Source organism: Leopardus geoffroyi, chromosome B3 (genome assembly GCF_018350155.1).
Source record: "Leopardus geoffroyi isolate Oge1 chromosome B3, O.geoffroyi_Oge1_pat1.0, whole genome shotgun sequence".
Lineage (NCBI taxonomy): Eukaryota > Metazoa > Chordata > Mammalia > Carnivora > Felidae > Leopardus > Leopardus geoffroyi.
This window is the reverse complement of record NC_059337.1, coordinates 115,146,557-115,170,364: the sequence shown is the minus strand read 5'-3', so window position 1 is coordinate 115,170,364 and position 23,808 is coordinate 115,146,557. Positions and strand designations below refer to the sequence as shown.

The 23,808-nt window shown below is 50.9% G+C and overlaps 2 protein-coding genes and 1 pseudogene across 5 annotated transcripts in view; 1 reads left to right on the top strand and 2 right to left on the bottom strand.

Moving 5' to 3' along the window:
* GALNT16 (polypeptide N-acetylgalactosaminyltransferase 16) overlaps positions 1 to 3,277 on the bottom strand; it is a 93,333-nt gene extending 90,056 nt beyond the window's left edge. Inside the window, exon 1 of one of the 2 annotated variants that reach the window (XM_045448114.1) lies at positions 2,509 to 3,277. In XM_045448114.1, the coding sequence (XP_045304070.1) occupies positions 2,509 to 2,685 (177 nt within the window). In that variant the 5' untranslated portion in view covers positions 2,686 to 3,277. The remainder of the gene's footprint in view (positions 1 to 2,508) is intronic. The other variant, XM_045448115.1, reaches the window with a different exon arrangement.
* Positions 3,278 to 4,006: 729 nt separating this feature from the next.
* LOC123581965 lies at positions 4,007 to 15,106 on the top strand (annotated as a pseudogene).
* Positions 15,107 to 20,596: 5,490 nt separating this feature from the next.
* The window catches only part of EXD2 (exonuclease 3'-5' domain containing 2), an 88,515-nt gene continuing 85,303 nt past the window's right edge, over positions 20,597 to 23,808 (bottom strand). For all 3 annotated transcript variants that reach the window (XM_045448112.1, XM_045448111.1, XM_045448113.1), the window contains one exon: positions 20,597 to 22,061. In XM_045448112.1, the coding sequence (XP_045304068.1) occupies positions 21,845 to 22,061 (217 nt within the window). In that variant the 3' untranslated portion in view covers positions 20,597 to 21,844. The remainder of the gene's footprint in view (positions 22,062 to 23,808) is intronic.

Sequence of the window (23,808 nt, the reverse complement as noted above, 5' to 3'; positions counted from 1 at the left end):
ATTTGCCTAACAAGTACTTAAATCTTGCTGTGTGCATCGATGCTGGGATGTAAGAAGCTTCCAGCATAGTCCCTGCATGATGGCATATATGACTAAGAACCCCCCTGGAGTGAAACAGCTCGGAAGGTAGGAAGAAAATGCAAGGCTGTGTCCAGGGAGGTGCGTGACTGGGGACTAAGGCCTACGAAACGGACACCCAGGGCTAAAATGTCAGAACAGAGAGGTAGCTGGCCATGCCGGTAGGTGGCCAGAGAACTGTCTGTGGCTCACTCCCGGGAAACCCCCATTCTCCCTCTCTTCTTGCACCCCTACTCCCTGGATCCCTGGGATCTACCTGATAACCCTTCACACTTGAAACTTAGCTTCCAGTTCACTGCCCTTTCCTAATCTGCAGCAAAACAAACCCCAAGAGAACAAGGAGAGGGCCAGAGGGGATATTCACTGGAGCTCCCCATGACCTCCAATTTCCACCCCTCAAAACAAGTGCCATGTGCCCCCAGCAGAGCCCAGCACACCATTCCAGGGCTCTCAGTCTGAACGGCCTTCCCGGCTGATCTCAGAAGGCAAGGAGGAGTGGGGAGAGGTCCAAGAGCAAGGTCAGGATTCCGAAGCGGAGACAAAGGTGAGAAGACCCAGCCTCAGGCTCTGCTCCAGCAGCAGTTTCTTCCCTTCGGTTCCCCCTCCTCTCCCTTCTTCCCTCCTCCTCCCCCTGCCAAGTCAGACCCTCCCCCTCCAGCTCAGACCCTCCTCCCAACACATCACCATAGGGAAGGACAGAACATCCGGCCAGCAGGCTTCTCCCCTGGTGCTCCAAGCCCACCTACCCTGAGACCAGGGCTGGCCCTCCCCGGGTGTGAGAACGGGGCAGCTTATGTGGGTCAGTGCTGTGCAAGCTCCCTGCAGGTCTGGGGCCACTACCGATTTGGTCACTTCCCACTCCAGCCTGTCAGTCTCCCCAGATCCCAACACTCTGGGGTCTTTACACTGGAGGCTTTATACTCATCAGCCTTTCGGTCCAAACATCCTCAAGTCCTTTGGAAACAGTTCTTAGTGACAGGGACCCTCAGCCTAGAAGGGAACCCTCCACCTAATCAGACTCACCCCCAGAGAGTTCAAGCCACAGGGATCTGGGAATTGAGGGCGGGGGCTGGAAAACCCATAAACTCCAAGGTCTCCTCAGGCAAAGCTGGGAAATATGGTTCCTTTGCAGGAGATTTTTACTTCTTCCCGGGTGGGTAACAAGACACGGCAACTGGGGCAGGATGGGAATATGAGAACACTTCCACACTAACACCCGCCTCCACCATATTCCTGGGGCTCAGCTGCCTTTGCACAAATATCCCAGATTCTAGTCCACGCAAGCCTTCGCCCTCCTGAACCTGCACCTCCCGGAGGAGTTCCACACCCCTCCCTCCCCAGGCCCAGATATTTCCCATCAGAAAGGCCACCCACCCTCAGCCCCGCACTTTGCTCTCCCTCCAAGGGAGGCTGCCCCAGCCCAGCCGCTCGTCCCGGGGGTCGTCCAAGTCTCTCGCCCGCCACCGGCCCGGTCGGAAGAACGCGGCCCGCCCGACGGAGCCTCTCCGCGGGTCCCAGAGCCTCCCGCCTCAACAGGTGCCCCTGCCACACCGAGCTGTCACCCGGGGCCCGGGCGGAGGCGGCGACAGGCACGCCCCCTGCAGGGCGGCGGGGGCTCCGCACGCCTTAGCCTAAGTCCCCCGAGCGCCTAGGGCCCCGGCAGCGCCGCGGAGGCCCCCGCCGTACTCCGCCACCTTTGTTTCCCTGCTCGCTCTGATGTCGCGGGGCTGACCTAGAGAGAGGGACTCTCCCAGCCCTAGAGCACACGCTGCCAGCAAACGCATCGTGATGGACCCTCGTGTTGGGGTGAGGGGCGCGTACAGAGACCTTTCCCGGACCCTGAGAACGCCGCGGGTGTTAGTGGGGAGTCCTCCGTGCCAAAGAAGCAAGTTTCAAGTTGATCCGTTGTTGAAAAGAGGGCGCAAAGCCCCCTGCGCCCCTAGACACCCTGCCTTACCCAGCGCCCCCACCCCACGTCCTCTGCCCCCAGGAGACCGGAGAGGGGGTGCGCACGGCCACCTACGCGCTCAGCCACACGAGGTTCCCGCTGCCGGCTCTCTGCGCGCACTGTCCAGCCGCCTTTCCGGGGCGGGCGAGGTGCGGACAGCCCCCGACCCCTGGCCCCCGGCTCCGGCGGCGCAGTGCCGAGAGAGCCACGTTCCCAGTCGGGCGCGCACACCGGGCCCACCAAACTTGCAGCACTTTCTCCCAGCCCCCACCCGCTGTCACCCTCCCTCCATCCGTGCGCCCTGGCCCCGCTGGCCCGACAGAGGTTGCCATAACAACGGGCAGGAATGCTCCAACAGATACAAAGCCGGCAGGGCGCGGCGGGCACGCCGCCCCCGGCCCCGCGCCCTCTGCAGCCGCGCGGGGCTAAGGACGCGCGCCGCGGCTCCCCGGCCGGTCGCCCGGCGCGCAGGGCGTACTCACAATGAGCGGGATGGTGCGGTCCTCGCGGAGCTGCTCTGGCCTCCCGCCGGCCCTCTGAGCGCCCCGGCCGCCGGAGGATGCTGCGTGGGCTCGGTTGTCCTGCCATAAGTAGTAGAAAGTGCCCAGGATCCAGGCTACGGTCAGGATGGCGATGGCATTGGCGCGGATCTTCCTCATGGTGGGCGGGCGGGCGCCCCGAGTGGGGGGCCCGGCCGGCTTGCTCTCAGGGCCGGGGTGAGGGCGCTCGCAGCCCCAGCTGTTTGTTTTCGCTCGCGCCTGGCTGCTCAGTCCTGCAGAGCAGAAAAGGGAGAGAGGTGGGGGGTGGGGGGTGATAGGGAGAGACAGGAGCGCGGAGCGATCCTCACGGTCCTAATGCCCTTCAGCCCCGAGCGCGCGCGTCCCCCGGGCGCCCATTCATTGGCGCGCAGAGCCCGCCCCGCGCTCCAGTCCCTGCCGGCTGCCCGGGCCGCGGCGCACCGGCAGGGGAGCGCGGCGGGTGCGAAGCGGCGCGAGAGCGAGGCCCGGCGAGCCAGACGCCTGCGGTGGAATGGCGACGGGCCAGAGACAGCCTCTGCTCCCACCGCTCAGCGCCCGAGCGCCCGGCGGCTGCCCCCGCGCGGCCCTGGTCGGTCCCGCCTACCTCCACCCACCCCCCGCCCGAGCGGCCCTGAGTCACCGGCTGGAGATGCGCGACCCCGGCCCGGGCCCGCGCCGCGAAGCTGCGGTTCTGGGCTGCGCTCCGAACTGCGCTCTGGCGCGGGGCTTAAGGTGTGTTCGGCGGGGCCTTGGGAAGGGATGGCTGGGCGGGAGGAGAGTGGAGTTTGCACGGGAATCCTCCGCAGCCTGGGATTCCGAGCCGCGCGAGGGCCGGCCCCGAGGAGGGATTGGAAGCTGGTGCGCTTGACATTCGAGGAGAGCGAAGGGGACTCGACTCTGCTTCACAGCCAGCGAAAGAGGAATGGGGGTACAACCCCTCCACATCTTCCATTGGCCTGGGGCTCCCGGCTTTCATAAGGCTTCCCTCCAGACCTTCCCCTGTCCCCTGGGCAACCGTGAGATATCATTACCACTATTTCACCAGGAAGAAAGGAGGCCAGAGAGACTGGAAGATTGGCCAGAGGCCACGCGACTAATTAGTGGTCAGAGCCCAGTCTAGAAGCGTCTCTCCGTTTGCACTTTCCACGAAGTGCAAACACCGTGGTGAGACAGGACACAGACATCACTGAGATTTTGCCCCAGGCCTGGAGGCATTGAGAATCCCTGGTGGAATGCTCTTGTCCAGAGCAGAAGGAAAGGTGGGCTAGCAGATCAGCACAGTGTCGGGCACAGAGCAGACTCGCAGTGAATAGATGTTGCCTAAACCAAGCAGGGATCACGGAGGAAGAAATATTGTATTCCAAGGGGGGTCTTAGAGAAGGCTTTTCATAGAAGTTGGATAAACTTTTGAATAAATTCTGAAGAGGGAGGGCAGGGAGAGGACAGGGCGAGGTATTAGATTCATGAACAGCCAGAGCAAATGTCCAGAGGATGGCAGTCCTTGATGCGTTCAAGGACAAGAGCTGCTTGGTATTGCTGGGGCCAGGATGCTGGAAAGGACCCGGTGAGAGTTGACTTTGGGCAGGCTGGGCGCTTGAATGGCATGGTCAGAGTTAGCAGGGGGTTTAGTTCTTGCCGATGCTACTGGACACTGGCTCCCACATAGGGTCCTGACCCACTTAAGATCCTGGCCTGTAAATGAAGCTGCCTTAGGAAAGGGGAGGTCAGACAGCTCATGCCTTCCCCCAACCACCCCCCATCAGCACCACTCATTTTCCCCTGTTTCTCCAGGTTGCGGGACTGAACCCTGAATGTAATAGATGCTTAGTGCCTTTCTGTTGGAATGAAGTAAAATGAAGAAAGAAAACCCTAATTAGTTTTTTGCTGCAGAAAGATCATCGTTGCAACTGCAGTGCCCGCCTCCTGACTCAGAAAACTAACCACGAGGACACATACACAAGTCCAAAAATGGCCCTACCAAGAATATGACCCTGGAAAGAGAATGTACAAAGAGAGTCCCACAAAGAGTAGCAGGGAGTCTGAGGCCCAAGCCACGCAGCAGTCAGGGACAACAGGAGGTGGGTGTGAAGGGGCCACTGGCCCTGGAGCAGTGGGCCAGCCTTGCTGTCAGGTGTCTCGCCTGGGGAGTTTAATTAGGTTGCAGTAGGGGCCAGGATCCATTTCCACATATAATGCCATAGCATTATCCACTGCCAAGCCATAGCCTGGTTTCCATGGGAGCCATGGGGTTGACCCGGTAGTCATGTCCTCTGTGGGAAGCCAAGAAAAGTTTGTTGCTTAAGGGTCAGGCCCACGGGCATCTCCAAACAACAAGAAAACATAAGGAAACTGCCCTTCTGGTGTCCCCACTTCCACACAGGCTCTCAGGTCAACCAGGTGGAAAGACTTGGGCAATGGCCCTCTGCTGCCATAGGCTGCCTCCCTCAGCCCAGCCTGGCCTGTGCATGTCTAGTTGCCTTTGGTCTTGAGAAAACCAGGTGAGAGGATGTGGGATCCAAAGACATCGCACCAACCCCTAGTGAGAAGCTCCAAACTCACGCCTAGGCCTGGGGAATGAAGCTAGAACCCAGAATCAGGCGGATGGGGTTTCTGATGGCTCTAGAAGGAGGGCTGTATGAGGAGAGGGAGGCAAGGAGGATGCAGAATTTGGCAGGATTTCTACATGTCTCACCTCTTCCTCTCCAGGGGTCAGTGGTGAGGATGCTACACCTCTGAAGCAATTGTCACTTGTAGCTCTGTCCCAAAAAGAAGGCTGTTTCCCTGCCCCCCACCCCCGCTCCACCCGCCACCAGGAAAACCCCATAGAGACATCGCCTCTCTGGGTGATGTTAGACTTCAGAGCCAGCCCTTCCTTAGATGGACATAATAAACTTCCCACGGTGGTGGGGCGGGTGGGGTGGGGGATAGGGAGGCGGGTCACGACCATGCTCATTTGGCCAACAGAAATTTGATGTAGGCGGAGGCTAAGTGATGGGCTGGAAGCCACAGCACACTGGGAAGGGCCGGGAGCTAGCACCTGCCACCTCAGCTACAGCCCGTGGTCTTTCTTCCAGATCTGGATCCTAAATAGGTGCGGGCCGAGGCTCAGCCCTCCATGAGATGGATTTCAGTGTTCAGAGATAACAGTAAGCATTGTTTCCTCTCTGGTCCTAGGAATGGGTTCCAGCAGAACCCTAGAATCAAAGCAACACCTAAGAGACTTGGTGTTGCTCAACACGCACTGAACTTGGAAAACAAGAGTGATGATAGCTGCAGTTCACTGGGTACCCACCAGGTGCCGGCCCCTCACACACGCGATCTCTGGAGCACCCACAACCCGCATGCCGGGACTTGGTGACACTCTCGATTGCCAAAGGGCCATACAGCAGGTAAGAGGTGGGGCTGGGTTTGAGTCCATTCTCCATGCTACTGCCTGGGTCCCAGTACAGGGCTTCTGAGCACACTGGGGAGTCTGTAGGGTGGTCAGAAGTTCTGTACGCAGGGACCTTACTTCCCCGCTGGGGCCTCCATTTTCTCCTCCGGAAAAGGAGGCGTGCGGGGAGATGACCTCTGAGGTCCCTCTAACTGTGCCCTTTTTGGACTTCTGGTTCCTTGGACAGTTTCTCCCTTGTGGCATTACTCTCCGCCATGGTCCCCGTCTCTTTGAAAGCGGGCAAAGCCAGCACTCAGGTAAGCTGGGAAAGCCGTGTGCCCCTGGCGCTCCCAGAGGCCCCAGGGAACTCTGCCCGTGTACATTTGATGTCGGGGTGGATAACAGAGGGGGGAAAGGGAGTAGAGTTCAGGTGAGAGCCTAGCTCTGGAGTCGGACAACCTGCATTCAAATGCCGGTTCTGTCACATATTAGGAGAGTGGCTTGGGCAAACTCTTACCCCAGCCCACCGCACCCCCCCCCGCTTAGGCACTGCTGCTGGCTGCTGGGGCAAGGGGCTCGTGCAGGAGATTGCTCAGCAGGGCTACGAAGAACAGACCCCAGAGAGGCCGAACAACGATGACCGTCCTACCCCACCAGCGCGTGCCTGCCCACCCCTTCCGAGCCTGTGCTGAGCGGCCTGGAGAGGCCGAGTGCAGGGCCCCAGCTGCGTCCATTCTTGCCAGCATACCCAGTATCCTTGAGAGTCAGTGGGCTTGGAAGCCTCTTGCCCTGTCTGCAGCTGCAGCGGGGACTCAGACGGTGGGTGAGGGAGACTGGTTAGACCCCCGTGTCTGCTCTAAGCAGGAAAGGAGGCAGAGACAGGGGACAGAACATGTGTGACCACGCAACAGGCACGGTGCCGAAGCCCGATCGCAGAAAACTCACAATGACCCCACGAGGAAGGCGGGACCCTCCTCGGGCCGGTGCCTTCAGAGGTCACCCAGCGATCAGTGGCACATGTGCTACCCACTGCCAGCTGGCCACACTGAAGGCACCGCTGTACCTGAGGGAATGTTATTTCTAAGTCTCCATAAACCATCAAGGAGAGGACCTGGCTGTTTGAGAGGAACTCCATCATCATTCTCCTGTTTGGCTTTTCACTGTGTTTTCTGCCACTGGACTGTAAGCTGCATGAGGGCAGGAGTCCTCGTCCTGTTCACCATGGTCTCCCCAGCTCTTAGAACAGCGCTTGGCACGCAGCCGCACGTACACGCTCATTAAGTACGGGTTGATGGGAGGGAGGGACGTAGTAGCTGGATGCAGCCTGCAGTTCTCTCTTGAGTCCGGCACCTGAGAGACGATGCAGGACTAGAGCCCAGAGAAAGGAAGCGACTTGGCTGGGGTCAGTGCGGGCCAGCGGAGTGAGTAACCTGGGCTGCCCAACAGGGCTTCCTTGGGAGTGCTGCCCCACCCTGCAATCACGGTGATGGGGGCCGAACGCTGCTGCGCCGGATGGAGGGGTGAGAGGTCCTCTGTGGTTCCATCAGAAGCTGGGAGGAGTGACCCTGGTTCTGGGGGTTAACTGCAGGAACTCCGAATATTATTACTGATCATGGAATAAGCCAGCTGTTGCATTTGGGAATAATAAGATTGCAGAGGCTGAGGGCTAATTAGAAATGTGTCAGATGCTTTTTCTTAACAGCAAGGAATTTCTACAAAGGAGAGATGCATAAGTAAAGCCAGTTGGTCAGCAGAATTGGTCCTGGAGGCAGAGCCCTTTCCAAGGCTTCCCTGACCTTCCCCATCTCTTATCACGTTCTCCTTCAGTCCTTCTCTCTCTGCACGGCTTCCAGGGAGATGAGTGGCAAAGGTCCTCAGAGCAGAACAGATGGCCCCAAATGCCAGGGCAGTCCTTGTCACATGTCCGTCTCTCACCCTTGAATGGGAATTCCTCTGAGCAGGGCCTGGCAGCCTTCTTTTGTGTCACCAGTTTCTAGCACAGTATTTGGGCATCACGGCAGCACTCCCTGAATATTTGTGCAGTGAGCGAAGGAGTGAATAAATACCTAGGGTGGCCGGCTGCTGCTACTCCCCCTTCTGTCGCACGAAAATGCAATAAGCCTGCTCCACGGTAAAGCCTGTTTACCCATTCCGGGGGGCGCGGGGGTGTTCCCAGTCCCTTCCTTTCCTGCTTGAGGGCTCACCATGCCAGGCAATTCTACGTTCCAGGGATACAAAAATGAACAAAAGCTGATCACAGCTTCCAAGGAGCCCAGTAACTGACCATGGGGAGATACACATAGATTGTCACAAGACAATATAATGGAACTCTATGGAAGCACAAAGGGGGTTTCTTCAAGTAAGAAGTCATCTGAGAGCTGTGTTCAAGGACAGGCAGGTAGGCAAGAGGTGGAAGAGCATTCTGGGAAGAGGAAGAGGCAAACAAAGGGCGCTAAGATGTGCAAGTGAATGGCAGCACAGGAAACAGTGAGGGGGTTGGGTGTACAGGGGAGGGGGTGGTGATGGCAATGAGGTTAGAGGGGTAGGCATTGACCAGTTAACAGACGTCTTCCAGGTCTTTATAGGAAATTTGAACTTACTCTGGTAAGCTGTGGGGAACCATCCAAGATTCTAAAACAGGGAGTGACATGATCAGGTATACATTTTAGTGAGGAGGCTGGAGACTAGTGGCACGGGGTCACAATGATACTGCAATGGTCCAAGCAAGCAGTGCTGTGGGCCTGGACTAGAGCAGAAACCCTGGAGGAGAGACTCAAAGGATTTGGAGATCAGCTAGAAGTGGGGATAGAGAAAGAAATTAAGAACAGCATGTACATTTCTAGTGTAGGAGCCAAGTGCTTTGGTGTAAGGTAACCAACCATTAACTGAAATGGGCAGTGTGGGAGGAGCAGATTTGGGAGGTATGTTCAACTGAACTTGATTTCTCTGTGGTCTGTCCGAAAGGCAGCTGTAAATCCAGATCTGGTGCTTAGGAAGAAGAGTGAAAGAAGCTGGTCACGTAGAGAGGAGAAAGCCAGAAACACAACTGGGGCATTGCTGGGTGGCTGCCCATGTGCCCGGCACCTAGGCATAGGAGAGGACCATGTGTGTGAGATTAGGACTTCTAGATCCCTCGAGTGAAAATGATGCCACGGAGAACTGGCAGTTTTTTCTGCTTCCGTTGGATGCCCTGTTTCAAGACCCCGGGCCCAAGCTCTTGGGAATGCTCATTTCTTTTTCAAGAACCCCATCACCTGGTGGATATTAGGATGGACCCCTGGACTTAGGGCTGGAGCAAAATTTGGCTCAGAGATTACGCAGTAAGACCAGAGAGAATTTGAAGTGAAAAAACCCCTGCTCCTGCAGCTTCTTTAGTCTAATTGTGCCTGCTGTTGATACCTCCATTTTCCCTGGGAAACTGGGGGTGGGGGGGGGGTGGGGGGTGGAAATTAAGGGAATGTTCCTGGGATTGGTACATATTTTGAAGCTCTCAGCAAGGCTGAAAATATCCATCGATATATTTTGAAGTGTAATTTCCACTCCCTTACCAGCCAAAATAATTGAACAGGAAGAAAAAGCTGTTAATGCAGGAGGCGTGTAACATCAGATCCACATTGCCTGGAAATTTACCATTTCAAAGCAATTGAGGGTTTTTACTGCCAGTGTTTACAGTCATACATGTCCCCTCTCTCTGAAGCCATCAAAAGGCCCATCAATCTGGCTTGGACACTGAAATCGTTCACAATGTCTGGAGCGAATGTCAAAGCAGAGAGTATTTTTAAAAATTATGCTGCCCTTTTGTCAGCATATACATCTTGGGGCGTCTCTTCCTGGGAGGCGGGGTAAACAGTAGGACTGTCTGTGCTCATGGATCCAGTGGTGCCAGAGCGCCATAGTGGCATGGCCAGGCACACCTCCGCACGCCCCTTGGCGTCTCTGACCTGGGGTCCATGCACGGGCTGTCCTCTAATTCGACTCTGGGTGGGCAGGCCTCCCTCTTGCCCAACAAAAAGGGCCTGCCTCTGCCTCTGCCTCCAGCCCGATGACACGAGGTCCGAGGGATGCAGGTTCCTCAGTAGAGGAGGAGCCAGGTCACGCTGCCCCTCAGAGCCTCTGCCCAGTTCAGCGGGACAGACAACACACAGTAGACTTTGCAGACTTTTGTTGTCTGTCTGCTGCCAATGCCTGTGTGTGTGTGTGTGTGTGTGTGTGTGTGTACGCGTGCACGCACATATGCGTGCTATTTTTCAGTGTGAAATTTGACTTCGGGGTTTTCCCGGAAATGACTGATTTCTTTCCCTATATTTGTGTCCAATAGAGGAAATTTCTAAATCCGTGCCCCACCATTTGTCTTTCATTTCGGAATCCGTATCTTTCCAGAGGCCACTACCTAAAAAGTGCCATTAGCTCACTTGGTGACCCTGGAGAAGTCACTTTCTGGGCCTCTTCTCATGTTTGAAGTGAGGCTTTGGTACAAAGGGTCTTGGAAGGTCCTTTCTAGTGCTAGCATTTTAAGACTCTATTATTATTTATTTATTTTTTTTTTTTTAATTTTTTTTTTTCAGCGTTTATTTATTTTTGGGACAGAGAGAGACAGAGCATGAACGGGGGAGGGGCAGAGAGAGAGGGAGACACAGAATCAGAAACAGGCTCCAGGCTCTGAGCCATCAGCCCAGAGCCTGACGCGGGGCTCGAACTCACGGACCGCGAGATCGTGACCTGGCTGAAGTCGGACGCTTAACCGACTGCGCCACCCAGGCGCCCCAAGACTCTATTATTATTTTTTAATGTGTATGTACTTTTGAGAGAGCGCATGAGTGGGGGAGGGGTAGAGAGAAAGGGAGACAGAGAATCTGAAGCAGGCTCCAGGCTCTGAGCGAGACCATGACCTGAGCCGAAGTCAGATGCTTACCCGACTGAGCCACCCAGGCGCCCCAGTTATTTGAATATTTTAAACCATTCCTGCCCCAGCAAGAATTATTGGCAATAAACCGAGATACAATTTTCTTTATTATCATTTAGTCCCTCCACACACATTACATACATATACATCCAGTTTCAAATGTTCCATTGGATCAAAAATCTAAAAACTACTAGATTAACAGCAGACCTAAAAAGGAGAAGTTAGAAGAATGTGCAAGAAATTGGAACATCCAGGATGCCCGAAGAGGGAACTTCAGAAGTGGGAGACTTTTCATCACACGTTCTTTTGTATCTTTTGCATTTTTTGCCACATGCATTTATTACCTCTTCAGTTTTAACATTTTTTTTTAAAGCAAGAGTCTTCCTTTCTCTTTCTTCTACCACAGGCCTCTTTGCAGCTTAGTTCCTGGGCGTAGAGGAGACCATGACGGACCGGCGTCATGCCCTGGAAGAGCCGCCCCTCAGCCCAGGCCCTGCCCAACACCAAGTCCCAGCCCTCCAGCTGGGTTGGCCGACAGCCCTGCCCCCCCGCCCCCCCCGGCTGCCCCATGCTCGTGGAAGGGTTCTGTGGGTGCGCACCACAGCTGGCTGCCCTTGCTGCCGCCACTCTGGCTGGGTTGTCGGGCTGGTATAGGGACTCCATTCAAGGGGTTCCAGTAAGGGGCTGGCTCTCATGGCTCCAGCAGCCTGATGCGCAAAGGGGCCCAAGAGTCCAGTAAACGGGGGAGTGCAAGAATCCAGCTTTAAATTCTCCAGCTCTTGCCATTCCCTTTCAAAGACAGACTGCTTTTTGTTTTGTTTTCTGCCGATATAACATGAGGGCAGGAACGTGAAAGGAAAAAGAACAAAAGGACCAGAGATGCACGGGGAGAAGGGTCTTTAAGGCTCCCCTTTCTCCTGGCCCCACCCTCATGCTGCTGGCCTCTGCTTGGCAGAGCTGGCCTCTCTCACTGGTCTCGCTCCCCTGGTTTTCTCCCCTAGTGTAGCTCCTGCTCAGCTTTCCCTTGTGACGTCTAGCTACCACCCGGCCTTCTTCTTCTATCTCCTGTTCTTATCACCTTCCATGGGTGCAGGCCGTCACTCCTGTGTCCCCTACCTCCCCTCTTCTGACTTACCTATTTCACTGCCACGCTGCCCAGCAACGGCCCCCATCTTTGAGGTCCACTACCCAGACTGGCGGTGTCACCTGCCCCGTAACTGGGACTGCTCAAGGTAGGCTCCTCCACCGTCCATTCAAAATCCCTGCACCCGACTTCTCTCTGGGGTCAACGAAGCCCTGGTGAGGGCAGGCTGTCAGCCAGCAGGCCACGGGAAGGTGCAGGCAAGGGGACAATGGAGAAGCCATGGCAGAGTCAGACAAGAGCAGCAGATGGAGACGTGCACTTGACAGAGTGGACACAAGAGATGAAAAGATACAGAGTATGAGGAAAAACAGCTTCAGGGAAGGAAAAAGCAGAGAGCGAAAACCAATAAAAGTGTAATGAATACCAAAACCAGACAGGCCTGAAAAGAAACCACTAGGAGAACTGTGAGAAGAATCAGGTCAGAGAGGAGGAGCAGGAGGGCTGGGAGGGGGCAGTATGTGAGGGGCAGGAGGCAGGAGGAATGGTGCAACAGAAATCTCTCGGGAAGGCTCGTTCACCTCCCAAGCTGTTGGGCTTATTGGCTGCAGCGAGCAGAATCTATTTAAGACACAGCAGGCATTTTGCCTCGGTCTGTTTCCCTGTCCAGGAAAGGCTGGAGCCAAAGGCTCCGGGAACCATTCCGGCATTAGGACCCTGCATGACGACAGAGCTGAGACCATGAGATCCTTGCCCCCTCTGGGAATCAGCCCCCTCTCCCCTGACACAAGCTGCCAGGCCCCCTAAATGCACAGCATATTGATGCATGTCCCAAAGGCTGCTTGTGTGCTCTGCTTCCACTGGGAAAGTCTCAATGACTTCCTTCATTCTGTCTTCAAGCTTGTCAGAAAGCAGATGCGGCTCAACTGTGACAGCTGCTCTAAAGGGCTGCTCCCAGGGAGCTCCCTGACCAGTGGGAACAGTCGCAACAGGGACTGAAGAGGCCTTGGGTGATTGGATAGCAGCAAGACAAAGAAGAGAGCACCAAAGGATGTCAAAGATAAAATGGCCCCAGGGAAACCATATGGGACTTGAATTGGAAAACACCAACAGCCTCGCTCCTTTCCCTGGACTGTGTATCTTTGGGAAGCTCTAATCCGGGGAAGACCTGACTTCTCATCCACCTGCCACAGAGGAATACAAAATAAGGCTGGGAGCTAAAACTGGCTAAGGAAAGCCATCCATCCATCAAGCTTTGGTTTCTCTCCAATTGAGAGGGTTGGGAACGAGAAGTCTTCCCTCCCTGGCTCTTGCGCCCGTAAATTGTGTAAAATACTGTTCCAGGCTGAATATAAGTTCTCTGCTCTGCATGACATTTATATTCTTGAAAAATTTAGTGTACAAATCAAGTCACATTTTGCCTGCCAGAGAAGCTGGCTTTTCAAAATAAATCTGAGGTCAATCCTATGTTTAAAGAGAAGAATGGCTTGTGAAGGTGAATAATTACCCCAGTTCATGTTTGTAACCTTAGAATTGTCAGTGTCTGATTTGGGTGGCTGTGGGGTGGGGGTGACTGTCTAGAGATCCACCTATAGTCTGCTTGTAGGTTGCGATTAAACATTACTTTCAAACAAACAAAAAACATGTAGATAAACGTGTTGCAGGAGCCACTGCTAAAGAAATACAAATTAAAAAAAAATTGATTATGGAAAATCTCAAATATGTATTTTAAAAGAAGCAAGCCTAATATTAAAAAACCCAGCTCCAACAATCATCAACTCATGGCCAATCCGGTGAGAAACTTGGACTTCTGAGCCAGATGGCAGATACAGAGAATGAACTTAACAGGACAGGACAAACAGGATTAGTCGTCCTGAAGCTGTAGGTCCAAGTTTCTGCATAAATGCCCTACACCAGAGCCTAGAGTATAAAGAGAAGGCAGAGAAACATATTCTTGGTTAACAACCAAAGAAGAGAGCTGGGACTTAAAAAATACCACCCCCCACCCCGCTCCAGCCTCCACCCTCAGGCTGAACAGGTACAGTGGTTACCTTCATGGAGGGAAAGGATGATGGAGAGATTCCCTTTTCATTACACATTAAAAAAAAAATGTTTTTTGTACTATGTGCACATATCACCTATTTTCAAAAGTAACTTGTAAAAAACAAGTATCGTGAAGCTTTACAGTAACCGCATCAAGTAGATGTGACAATAAACTGCCCAGACTCAGATGCCAAGTCTTTATCCCATTTTGACCTGGATTTGCTGTCTTATAGTAATTTGCTCAGGTAGATGAATGCACAACCTTCCAATCCCAGGCTGTACATCGTCACAATAGATGTTCCATGTGATACAAGAAACCCCAGTCCTGAGAGCTGGAGTAACTGGACTTGGGGGAGGGGTTGGGGGGGGGGGTGACGGGAGTCACAGTCCGGGAGCCTCAGGGGCTGGCACCGGCGCTGAGCCCAAAGCCCTGGGTGGGACCCTGGCCCAGACTCGCACCCCATGCCCCACCTGCTCATCAGCACCCCGATCCACATGGAGGTGGGCCCCACTATGGTGGGCAATGAGTACTGTGATCCAGAGCTGATCTGGGGCCTCAAAGAAAAGCATCTTGGGAAACAACTTTTGTGAGTACTTCATCAATGACCCTCCTCACACAGCCCTGGACAAGCTGGAAGGCAAAGGCTCCCATGTGCTGAGCATGACAGAGGTGGGCCAGACACTGATGTGGTGTCTGCACACTAAGTGACTCACACTGAGGAGGAGATGGGGCTCTCCTTTTACGAGTGGTTTCCAATCCCGAGTCCCCCGTTCACTCATTGCCTAGCTCCTCTCTTCCCAACTCATCACTTTCCTTAGCCCAGCACCACTGAGCAGTGAACGGCCTTTTCTGAAACTTGCCTCAGCCAGCGGGAGAGGGCAGGGCCCTTGCCCTGGTGCTTCCAGCTGCCCCTCCAGCTTCAGGCCTGGCCAAGGGCCCTAGAGGAGATCATGTTCTGTGGGCAGGCTGAGGGGCCCACAAGAGCCAGGCTGTCCCTGGCCAGGAACAGGGAGTCCCCAAGCAACATGGCCCCAAGTCTGGGCAGGATGGTCCTGCTTAGCTTAATTCAAGCCAGTAAAGGGTTGTGATGAGTGGTTGCTCAACAAAAGAAAAGGAGAAAGAAAGGAAGTTGGAAGGGAGGGGAAGAGAAAGAAGGGAATTGAAGGGATGGGACAGGGAGGGGAGGGAATAGAGGGGAGGCGAAGGGAAGGGAGGGGAGGGTTACATGGGTGCATACAATTTGTCATAATTCACGAGCTCTACTCCTAAGATTTGTATTTTATTGTATGTTCATCATGCTGCACTTCAATAAAGTATTATTAACAACAACAAAACCCCGTAGCCCTTGTGAACAAATGAGTCAAAGAATCACCATTTGGGGGTTTATTGGGTTGGTGGTTCAGAGAAAACTGTTGTTTTGAGAAGACAACATGATGTAGACCTTTTGTAAAAACTCATTCTTTGGAAACCATCACTACAGCATGTGCTTTTGGTTAAGCATTCCAGGGTTGAAACGCAACTCTATGCTAAAATGCCAAGAGGATGAGGCACAATCTTGGCCAAGGTCAAGCTCTGCTGATGGTTTGAGAGGGGGACGGCAGCCAACTGCTCTGCACTTGTATAACATTTAAAAAAGAAAAACGAACCCCAAGCCATCTCCTGCTCCTTTTCCAAGCCAACATTAGTCCTGCTCATTGTATCCAAGCACTCAGAGGAAGCTGTATGTGGCTACAGCTCAGGCCAACCAAACCCTAGGGCCAGACATACATACTTTGGTTAAAAAAAAGACTAAGAACTCTTAAATACAGAGAACAAATCGAGGGTTGCTGGAGGGGTGTTGGGTGGGGGTGGGCTGGGCAAGGGGCACTGAGGAGGGCACTTGTTGGGATGAGCACTGGGTGTTATATGTAGGTGATGAGACACTGGATTCTACTCCCGAAATCATTATTGCACTATATGCTAACTAACTTGGATGTAAATTTAAAAAATAAGTAAATAAAATATTGAAAGAAATAACATAACATAACATAACATAACATAACATAACATAACATAACAGCAAACAAATGAAGCTGGCAGACTGGGACTCTAGTTGGCTCTGTGGGATATAACAAAAGATGTCAGAATTTTAGATAAAGTTAGGGCTCGTCAGGGCAGAGAAATATACTTTTGCCTCCCATCTGGTTGCTTTTTCCAGAACTACAACAGCAAAATAACCCTAATTTGGTAGAAACATGGGGGTTCATGTCTATATCTGGGTGATTATTGTAAAAAGAGCAAGTCTAGCATATTTGGTCCAAATCTGTGCTACACAAAGAAAAGCCAATATATCAACACCCTCTTTGGGACTGAAACTAAGCACTAAGGATGAACTGGGAAATATATTTTCTGCCAGGTCATAGGGAACGTATATATATAGAGAGAAATGTCTTCCAGAAGCTTATTAAATATAAACTTCACATTTTGCAGATGTCTGTCTTGCTGATGGCCAGGCAGAGGTAAGAGGGACAAAGTCCAAGGCAAGTCAGGGTTATACAAGATTCAGGCCCCAGAAACTCTGCAGTCTCCCCGTGAGTTGATCATGTCTTAGGACGTACAGAAGGATAACAATGTGTTAACATTTTGGATCCCTCAAATTTTCTTAGGCAGTCATGACAACATAAAAAAAGAGAGAATATTTTTAACTTATTGGTTTAATGTTTGCCTTTTAAAGTACTTAATTCTATTCAATCCTCTACAGTATAGCCTTAATTTCTCCTATCCTTAAAATGAGAAGCACTCACTCCTTTTTTCTCACTATCTTTCCATCTACGATACCTGACGAAGTTGCCTCGTTTCCATTCTGTGCTTATCTCTTATTAAACTTTACAGCACTAGCAATGCGACTGAAGATAAAGCTTTCTCTTCTTTCTTTATTGTTAAATAGTGAACTAAGTAGAAATGTGAGTTCCCTAAGGCTGCACACAGCACATCTCTGGTGAGAAACTTATTTCAGCTCCAGGGGGGAGCACCAGATGGAGGAAGCGGGCTTCTCTCCAGTCAGTGAGGCCAGGAGGACACGGCGTAGCATCCTGCTTTCCTCATCCCGCCCCCCACCCCCCTTTCCATGCACAGTCTCCATTTCCAGAGCTAGGGGCAAGATGAGGGTGTGCAACGAAGGAGAAGGTACACAGCTCCCAAGGGAAAGTACCACATAAGAAACGGGGGATGTGTTACAGGATGCTACAGTGAGGAGGGTCCTTACAGCACATATAATTTCAATTTCTAACTTTATTGGCAAAGAAAGGAGTCCAGAAAAGTTCAGCGATTAGTCCAAAGATACATGGCTAATGGCCAGAACCCAACCCCAGGTCACCAGCCCACTCTTCTGATCCTGCCAACGCACGACAGAACTGAGTACAGGGAAAAGCAAAAGAGAAAGTTAAGTCCATGGGATATACCCCCACCAACCCACTAACCAAATAAACATACTTCTTTTAAATCTGGCCATGTCTTAATCTCCCATTTCTTTTCAGCTGTTAGCTTACTAAGCTCAAATGTCTGGTTCTTATCCAGGACTTAATGGATACTCTGGTGGCCTGAATAGTCAGAATCACAACTCTGCCCCAGCATGTTGAAGCCTGAAAAGGAAGATCTTTGGGAAGCTAGAATAGAATATAACTAGCCTCTCTAACTCAGGAATATTCTGGACCACACATCATGCTTATAATAATGCTGACTTCAAACTCAGCAACTTTTGGAGCTTATGCAGGCAGAACGGCAACAGACTACCCATTTCGCAAGAGGAAAATGGAAGAACGAGTAATGAATAAGGAAGTCAGAAGGAAGGCAAATGCTCTGAGTTCAGTCTGGAGGGTAGGAGATTAATTACTTCCATTCAGAGCAGAGAATGACCTTTTAAGGCAGCGTGCACTACATTAGAAGAGGATACAACCCAGGATAGGTGAACTAGGTCCTCTGACATTCCCTATTCCGATGCAAAGGAAGTCAGTTCTTGACTATCCCCCAAATGATTACCCACTTGGTCCAGTAACCTACCGTATCTAGGGTCCTCCAGCAACAGTGGGCCACAGACAGAGCCAGTTAGATGGAAATAACAGTCTAATGTGCTTCTCACCCTCCCAAATAACATCCTGGCATTAAAGCAAGGGCCTTGGTGCCTCAAGCAAAGGGGGTGACTAACACATCTCCTAGCAGGCTGGCAGGATAGGTAATTTGAACAAGTAAGCTATCCGGCTGTATATAAGCCCTGCTCCATCACCTGACGTGAAACTGCTGCAGGACTGGGGACAAGCAGAAGGTATGAGGCTCCAGCACGAGGAGACAACTTGGTGAATACATACAGTGTATCACAGAATTCCAAAGCAAAAGTATTCAGGGGACTATGCATTATGTGTATGTTATTTGGACCAAGAGTTCAATCATAACAAGGTCATTCTTACATCTTCTTTCAGCTTATTTCATCCAAGAAAGACTGATTCTCACTGTATTCCCAAAGGATTAGGTACTCTAAAAATGGCCACTACTCAACAGAAAAGACAAAAGATCAGAAAGGATCCTTTTAAAATATGTAATAATCAGTAAACTAGCATACCGAGAAACTATCTTCTTTAAAAGTAAAAAGTGATACCTCTCATGAGGATGAGACATAATGAAGGAAAAAAAAAAGAGGAAAGGATAAATGAATGAATGAAAAACTCAGAGAGGTAAAGTAAACCAAGAACTTGAATTACAGTCAGATGTTAGGGCTCCAAACGAACAGGTAGCAAAGGATGCTGAACAAAAGCTCTTTCTGCCTGCTGGGTTCCTAAGAGTCTAAAATGAGGGATTAAAACGGCTTTATTTCAACAGAACACATTTTGTCATCGGATCTCCATCCGTGATGTGGATAGAATAAGTAACTTACGGCTGCACGCTTAAAAAGCAACAAATCCCTAAGTATTGGACCTTGTTCACTTTAGGAGAGCAAATCTCTGATTGCTTGTGTTTCACACACACAAAAAAAGAACTGTAACTTTTATTTTACCTTTTTTATTTTAAAATAAATAGCGTTTCCAAAAAATATTGACTGTAAGGGGAAATGAGTCAGTAAAGGACGGGAGACAAAGGGGAAGCAGAGAAAAGACTCTGAGCCTAGAAATACAACCATCACGGCACACTCACAGAGGCCCCTGCCATGACCCTGTCCTCTCACTACTGCTCTCATGGAAGCACAGCAAGTGCCCTGGGACACGAGCTAGAGGGTCAGAGAGAAGCAGTCCCTTGATATATACTCCTAAAAGGTGGTATCGATTGATCCTCACTCCAGCAATGTGAGCCCTTGCCTCCCCATCCAATTTCTAGGATTCTATCCTAAGGAAAGTATCAAAGGTATGGTCAAAGGTTTATCCAAAAGACAGTTCATCCCAGTATCTCTTCCATTAACAAAGGATCTCAAACAACCATAATTTTCAACAGTGAGGGAATGGACAACTAAAGTAAGGTAGAGCCACCAGGAATCTTTCACAGGAAATTAATTTCTTGTGATGCCATGTTAAGTGAGAGGGAAAAAACACGATGCCAAGCTGTATATACGTGTAACTCTGAATTTTGCTTTTATCGTTTGCATTTTTAACTAGTGAAAGGAAAGTCACGGACATACCAGCAAAGGTCAGCTCTATTCTAGACGGAGGGAAGATGCGTGATTTTTATTCCTTCTTTAGACTCAGCTCTAACGAACATACACTACTTTTCTATCAGCAAAAACCAATAAATATTTGTTCTATAATATGTCTACCATAAGATATCTCATTTGAGATCACAACCATCTTAGGCAAAGTCTGCTGCAGTCCAAGGCTGACTCAGAGAACAAAGAGTCAGATCTACACTGTAACCTGTGAGAAGGAGCAGAAATCCCGTGTGCCGGGTTAGCTGCTCCCTCTAGGCTGGCTGCCCACGCAGGAAGGTCTGCTGGCAGGATCGATTCCTTCTTCCCACAGCAACCGCTGCACCTAAATGACCTCGTATGTGTTTCTCTCCTCTTGGCATGAGGATCCCAGGAAAAGAGAATGAAAGCGCCCTCCTCCCTGTTTCAGAAGAAGTTTTTCTGGTAAACTTATCAAAATGACCCCAAATCAGCTACACAAATTTGGAAACCTAAGTCATCAGTTATGTTCAGGAACTGTGTATAAAAGCCCTATTTCTCAAGAATGAATATAAAACAAAATCTATGAGTGCCACCTTGTGGCAAGACTGCCTGCTCTGCCGACCACCCCTCAGTCTCTGTGGTTCTCCACCCCCTGGGACTCCCGAGCATGGGGTGCAGCCACTGCCACGCATGCCCCATAATAACCCATCATAACCGCACCGAACATCCCGTCCCCAAGGTACTGTTCATTTTCAAGGATTTCCAGTTGAGATCCCAGAAATGCCTGTCTGAGGACAAGGGGAATGCAGGGGCAGAGTTGCAAAATGCAAGATGTGCTCACTCGTTTGCAGAACGTTTGGGGATGGGCTGCGGCCGCACTGCATGTGGTGCGTCTGGGCACACACTGGGCACACCCTGCCTCCCCCACGGCAGGGACCTGAAGGACAAATATCCCCTCCCCCAAGAATAGTTACCAATTCTATAAAGCTGTGAAGAAAAAAGGTTTACATTTACCATCAGTGAGCTTTGTGCTTAGAAGAAGTTTTATTTATCAGTGTTAGAACAACCATCACCAACTCGGGCACGATTTCAAAACAGCTCCTGTTGGATTCTGGTCATAAAATTCTTTTTCAAATTTCTAAGATCTTGTAAGGTAAAAAAGTTTTCCTAAAACTTTAGAAAAAATACTAATCACTACTAAAACTTTATTTCATGCTCAAAGTGGTGGCCTCACATAAAAAGATGAAACGCCACCATTTTGAACATCTGAACGTATTAACTGAGTCCCAGGCATGAGGGGAGGTGGACAAATCCTCACAAGGCAACCTGACCACAGGACTCCAGGAGAGAATTAAGTGCTTAAAAGAGGTCAGTGTTACAAATCTGATGGAACACAGAACACGGAAGGGGCCTGACACTGATTCTGACAGAAGATAATCTTCCTCTCAGAAAGGGATTAAGCTAAAAACCTTGCACTTCTGGACAAGAGGACTACAACAAACAGACAACAAACAGCATGAAAGGGAAAGCTGAGCAGGTATCAAAGTTCTCTTGAGAGGTGGTTGCTTATGCTTCTCTCTGCCCCAGCCAGCTTCAAGGCCTACTTCCAGAAAAGGATTTCCTCCAGTGTTCGGGTGGAAGCATATGGCAGGAAGTCGCTGCTGTGGTCCTGGACGTGGAAACGGGAGCATTCTCAAGTATGGAAATAAACCAAAGTGACCTAGATGGGATGGATCTCAACCAGGTGAGTCGTGGGAGAGCATGAAGCCAAGGAATTTATCACAAAGATGTGCTTGAACTGGGAAAAACAAATCTGACCCTCCAACCTCTGGGAGAACGTTTTCTCCCCTCCTAACCCGATGAGATTAAAATCCTTGACTGCCCCTGTTTGAGAAAAACCAACATACTGCACAGGGAAGAGATGTATTAAAAACCTGAGCAACTTGCCAAGTCACTTCAGGGAAGAATCCTTCATTTGCTGTCCGTACAAGGAAAGCAAAAGAAAGAAAGTAAAATAAAGGCCAAGGCCCTTTGGTCCACAAAAATAAAATAAGAGGGAGGGAAAAAGAATTCTCACCCTGCCCGACTAAAATTCAAACCTGTAAGCTCCCCTGGAAGCAACAGTCTTGCTCCACCAGAAGCATCCTGGGATCAGTGTGGGTTAGCATTCCGACTTGTGACACTAGGCTCTGACAATGAATGACATGGGAAGAGGTGACTTTCCCACCTTGGCTCAGCTTCCCAGCTGTCCTAACCTGGGAGGAAAGCGGCTATCACGACAGCTTGATGGGAAGGTCTTCCCCATATTTCCGGAGCAGCTTCTGATGGTTATGGTCCACTGACCACTGCTGGGGCAGGTGCTTGGGCTGCATGGAGTCCAGGAAATGCTGACGCCAGCGGCTCTCCAGCTGCATGAGGGAGCGCAGCCCGCCCTGGCTGTGGCACTGCACCACCTTCAGCCCGTGAGGAATGTAGTTTTCATTGGAAATCCTGGCAAGACACAACGTACAAGGGTCTGAGGAAAACAAGCACAGGATGGTCTCACAGACGGCTCCAAATGCTGCAGGCCAAGGGGCTTCAGCAAGGGCATGTGAGGAGGTTGCCGGACTTCTAAAGGGTTGGTTACTTTAATGTTTTTTAAAACATCTTCCCTATACCTGCCTTTTTAAAGAAGTGGTTTGGGGGGCGCCTGGGTGGCGCAGTCGGTTAAGCGTCCGACTTCAGCCAGGTCACGATCTCGCGGTCCGTGAGTTCGAGCCCCGCGTCAGGCTCTGGGCTGATGGCTCAGAGCCTGGAGCCTGTTTCTGATTCTGTGTCTCCCTCTCTCTCTGCCCCTCCCCCGTTCATGCTCTGTCTCTCTCTGTCCCAAAAATAAATAAACGTTGAAAAAAAAAAAAAAAAAGAAGTGGTTTGGACATATTGCACACAATCCAACACAAGGTATTTGGGATGCTGAGCTACATTTGTGGGGAGGCCCCTCCCTGCACGAGGCTCAGCCCCCACTACAGGGCCCTAGTGTCTGACTGACGAGTAAAGAATGTTGGTCTTTTATTGGCTCCATGGTTACTCGCCTTTCTTTTAAATGATTCATTCTGGGGGCGCCTGGGTGGCTCAGTCGGTTAAGCATCCGACTTCAGCTCAGGTCACGAACTCTTGGTCCGTGAGTTGGAGCCCCGCATCGGGCCCTGTGCTGATAGCTCAGAGCCTGGAGCCTGCTTCACATTCTGTGTCTCCCTCTCTTTCTGCCCTTCCCCTGCTCGTGCTCTGTCTCTTTCTCTCTCTCTCTCAAAAAATAAACATCAAAAAAAAAAAAAAATCTTAATTATTCATTCTGTACCATACATCACCCCACATGTTCCAATTTTTCATAACACTGGAATACCTGAATGTAAAATGCAAGGTGGTACATTTCTCTAGTGTCTTCTTTCTCATGGAAAGAATGCCAAACCATACGGCATAGGCAATACATTCACTGGTGTTGTGATAGCGTTCTATGGTCACAGATGGTAGCTACCCTTGTGATGAGAACAGCATAACATATAAACTTGTTGAATCACTGTCGTATACCTGAAACAAATGTAATGTTGTGTGGCCCTGTGTCAACTACACTTCAATTAAAAAAAAAAAAAAAGATGGAGGTGTTTGGCTGGCTGAGTGGGTGGAACATGCAGCCCTTCATCTTGGAGTTATAAGTTTGAGCCCCACGTTGGGTGTACAGATTACTTCAAAATAAAATCCTGGGGCACCTGGCTGGCTTAGTCGGTTGAGCATCCAACTTCGGCTCAGGTCGTGATCTCACGGTTTGTGAGTTCAAGCCCCGCGTCAGGCTTTCTGGTTTCAGTGCAGGGCCTGATTCGGATCCTCTCTCCCCCTCTCTCCGCACCTCCCGACTCACGCTCTCTCTCAAAAATAAATAAGCATGCATTCATGCATAAATAGATAAATAAATAAATAAAATCTTAGGGGCATCTGGGTGGCTCAGTTGGTTAAACATTTTACTCTTGATTTCGGCTCAAATCATGATCTCACAGTTTATGGGACTGAGCCCCACGCCAGGCTCTGTGTGTGAATAGCATGGAGCGAGCCTGCCTGGGATTCCTTCTCCCTCTCCCTGGCTCATGCTGTTTTCTCTCTCAGAATAAATAAACAAATTTTAAAAAAATAAAATAGAATCTTAAAAAAAAAAAAAAGAATGCCAAACCACATCCATGAGAGACCTGTTTCAGTCCCATGAAAT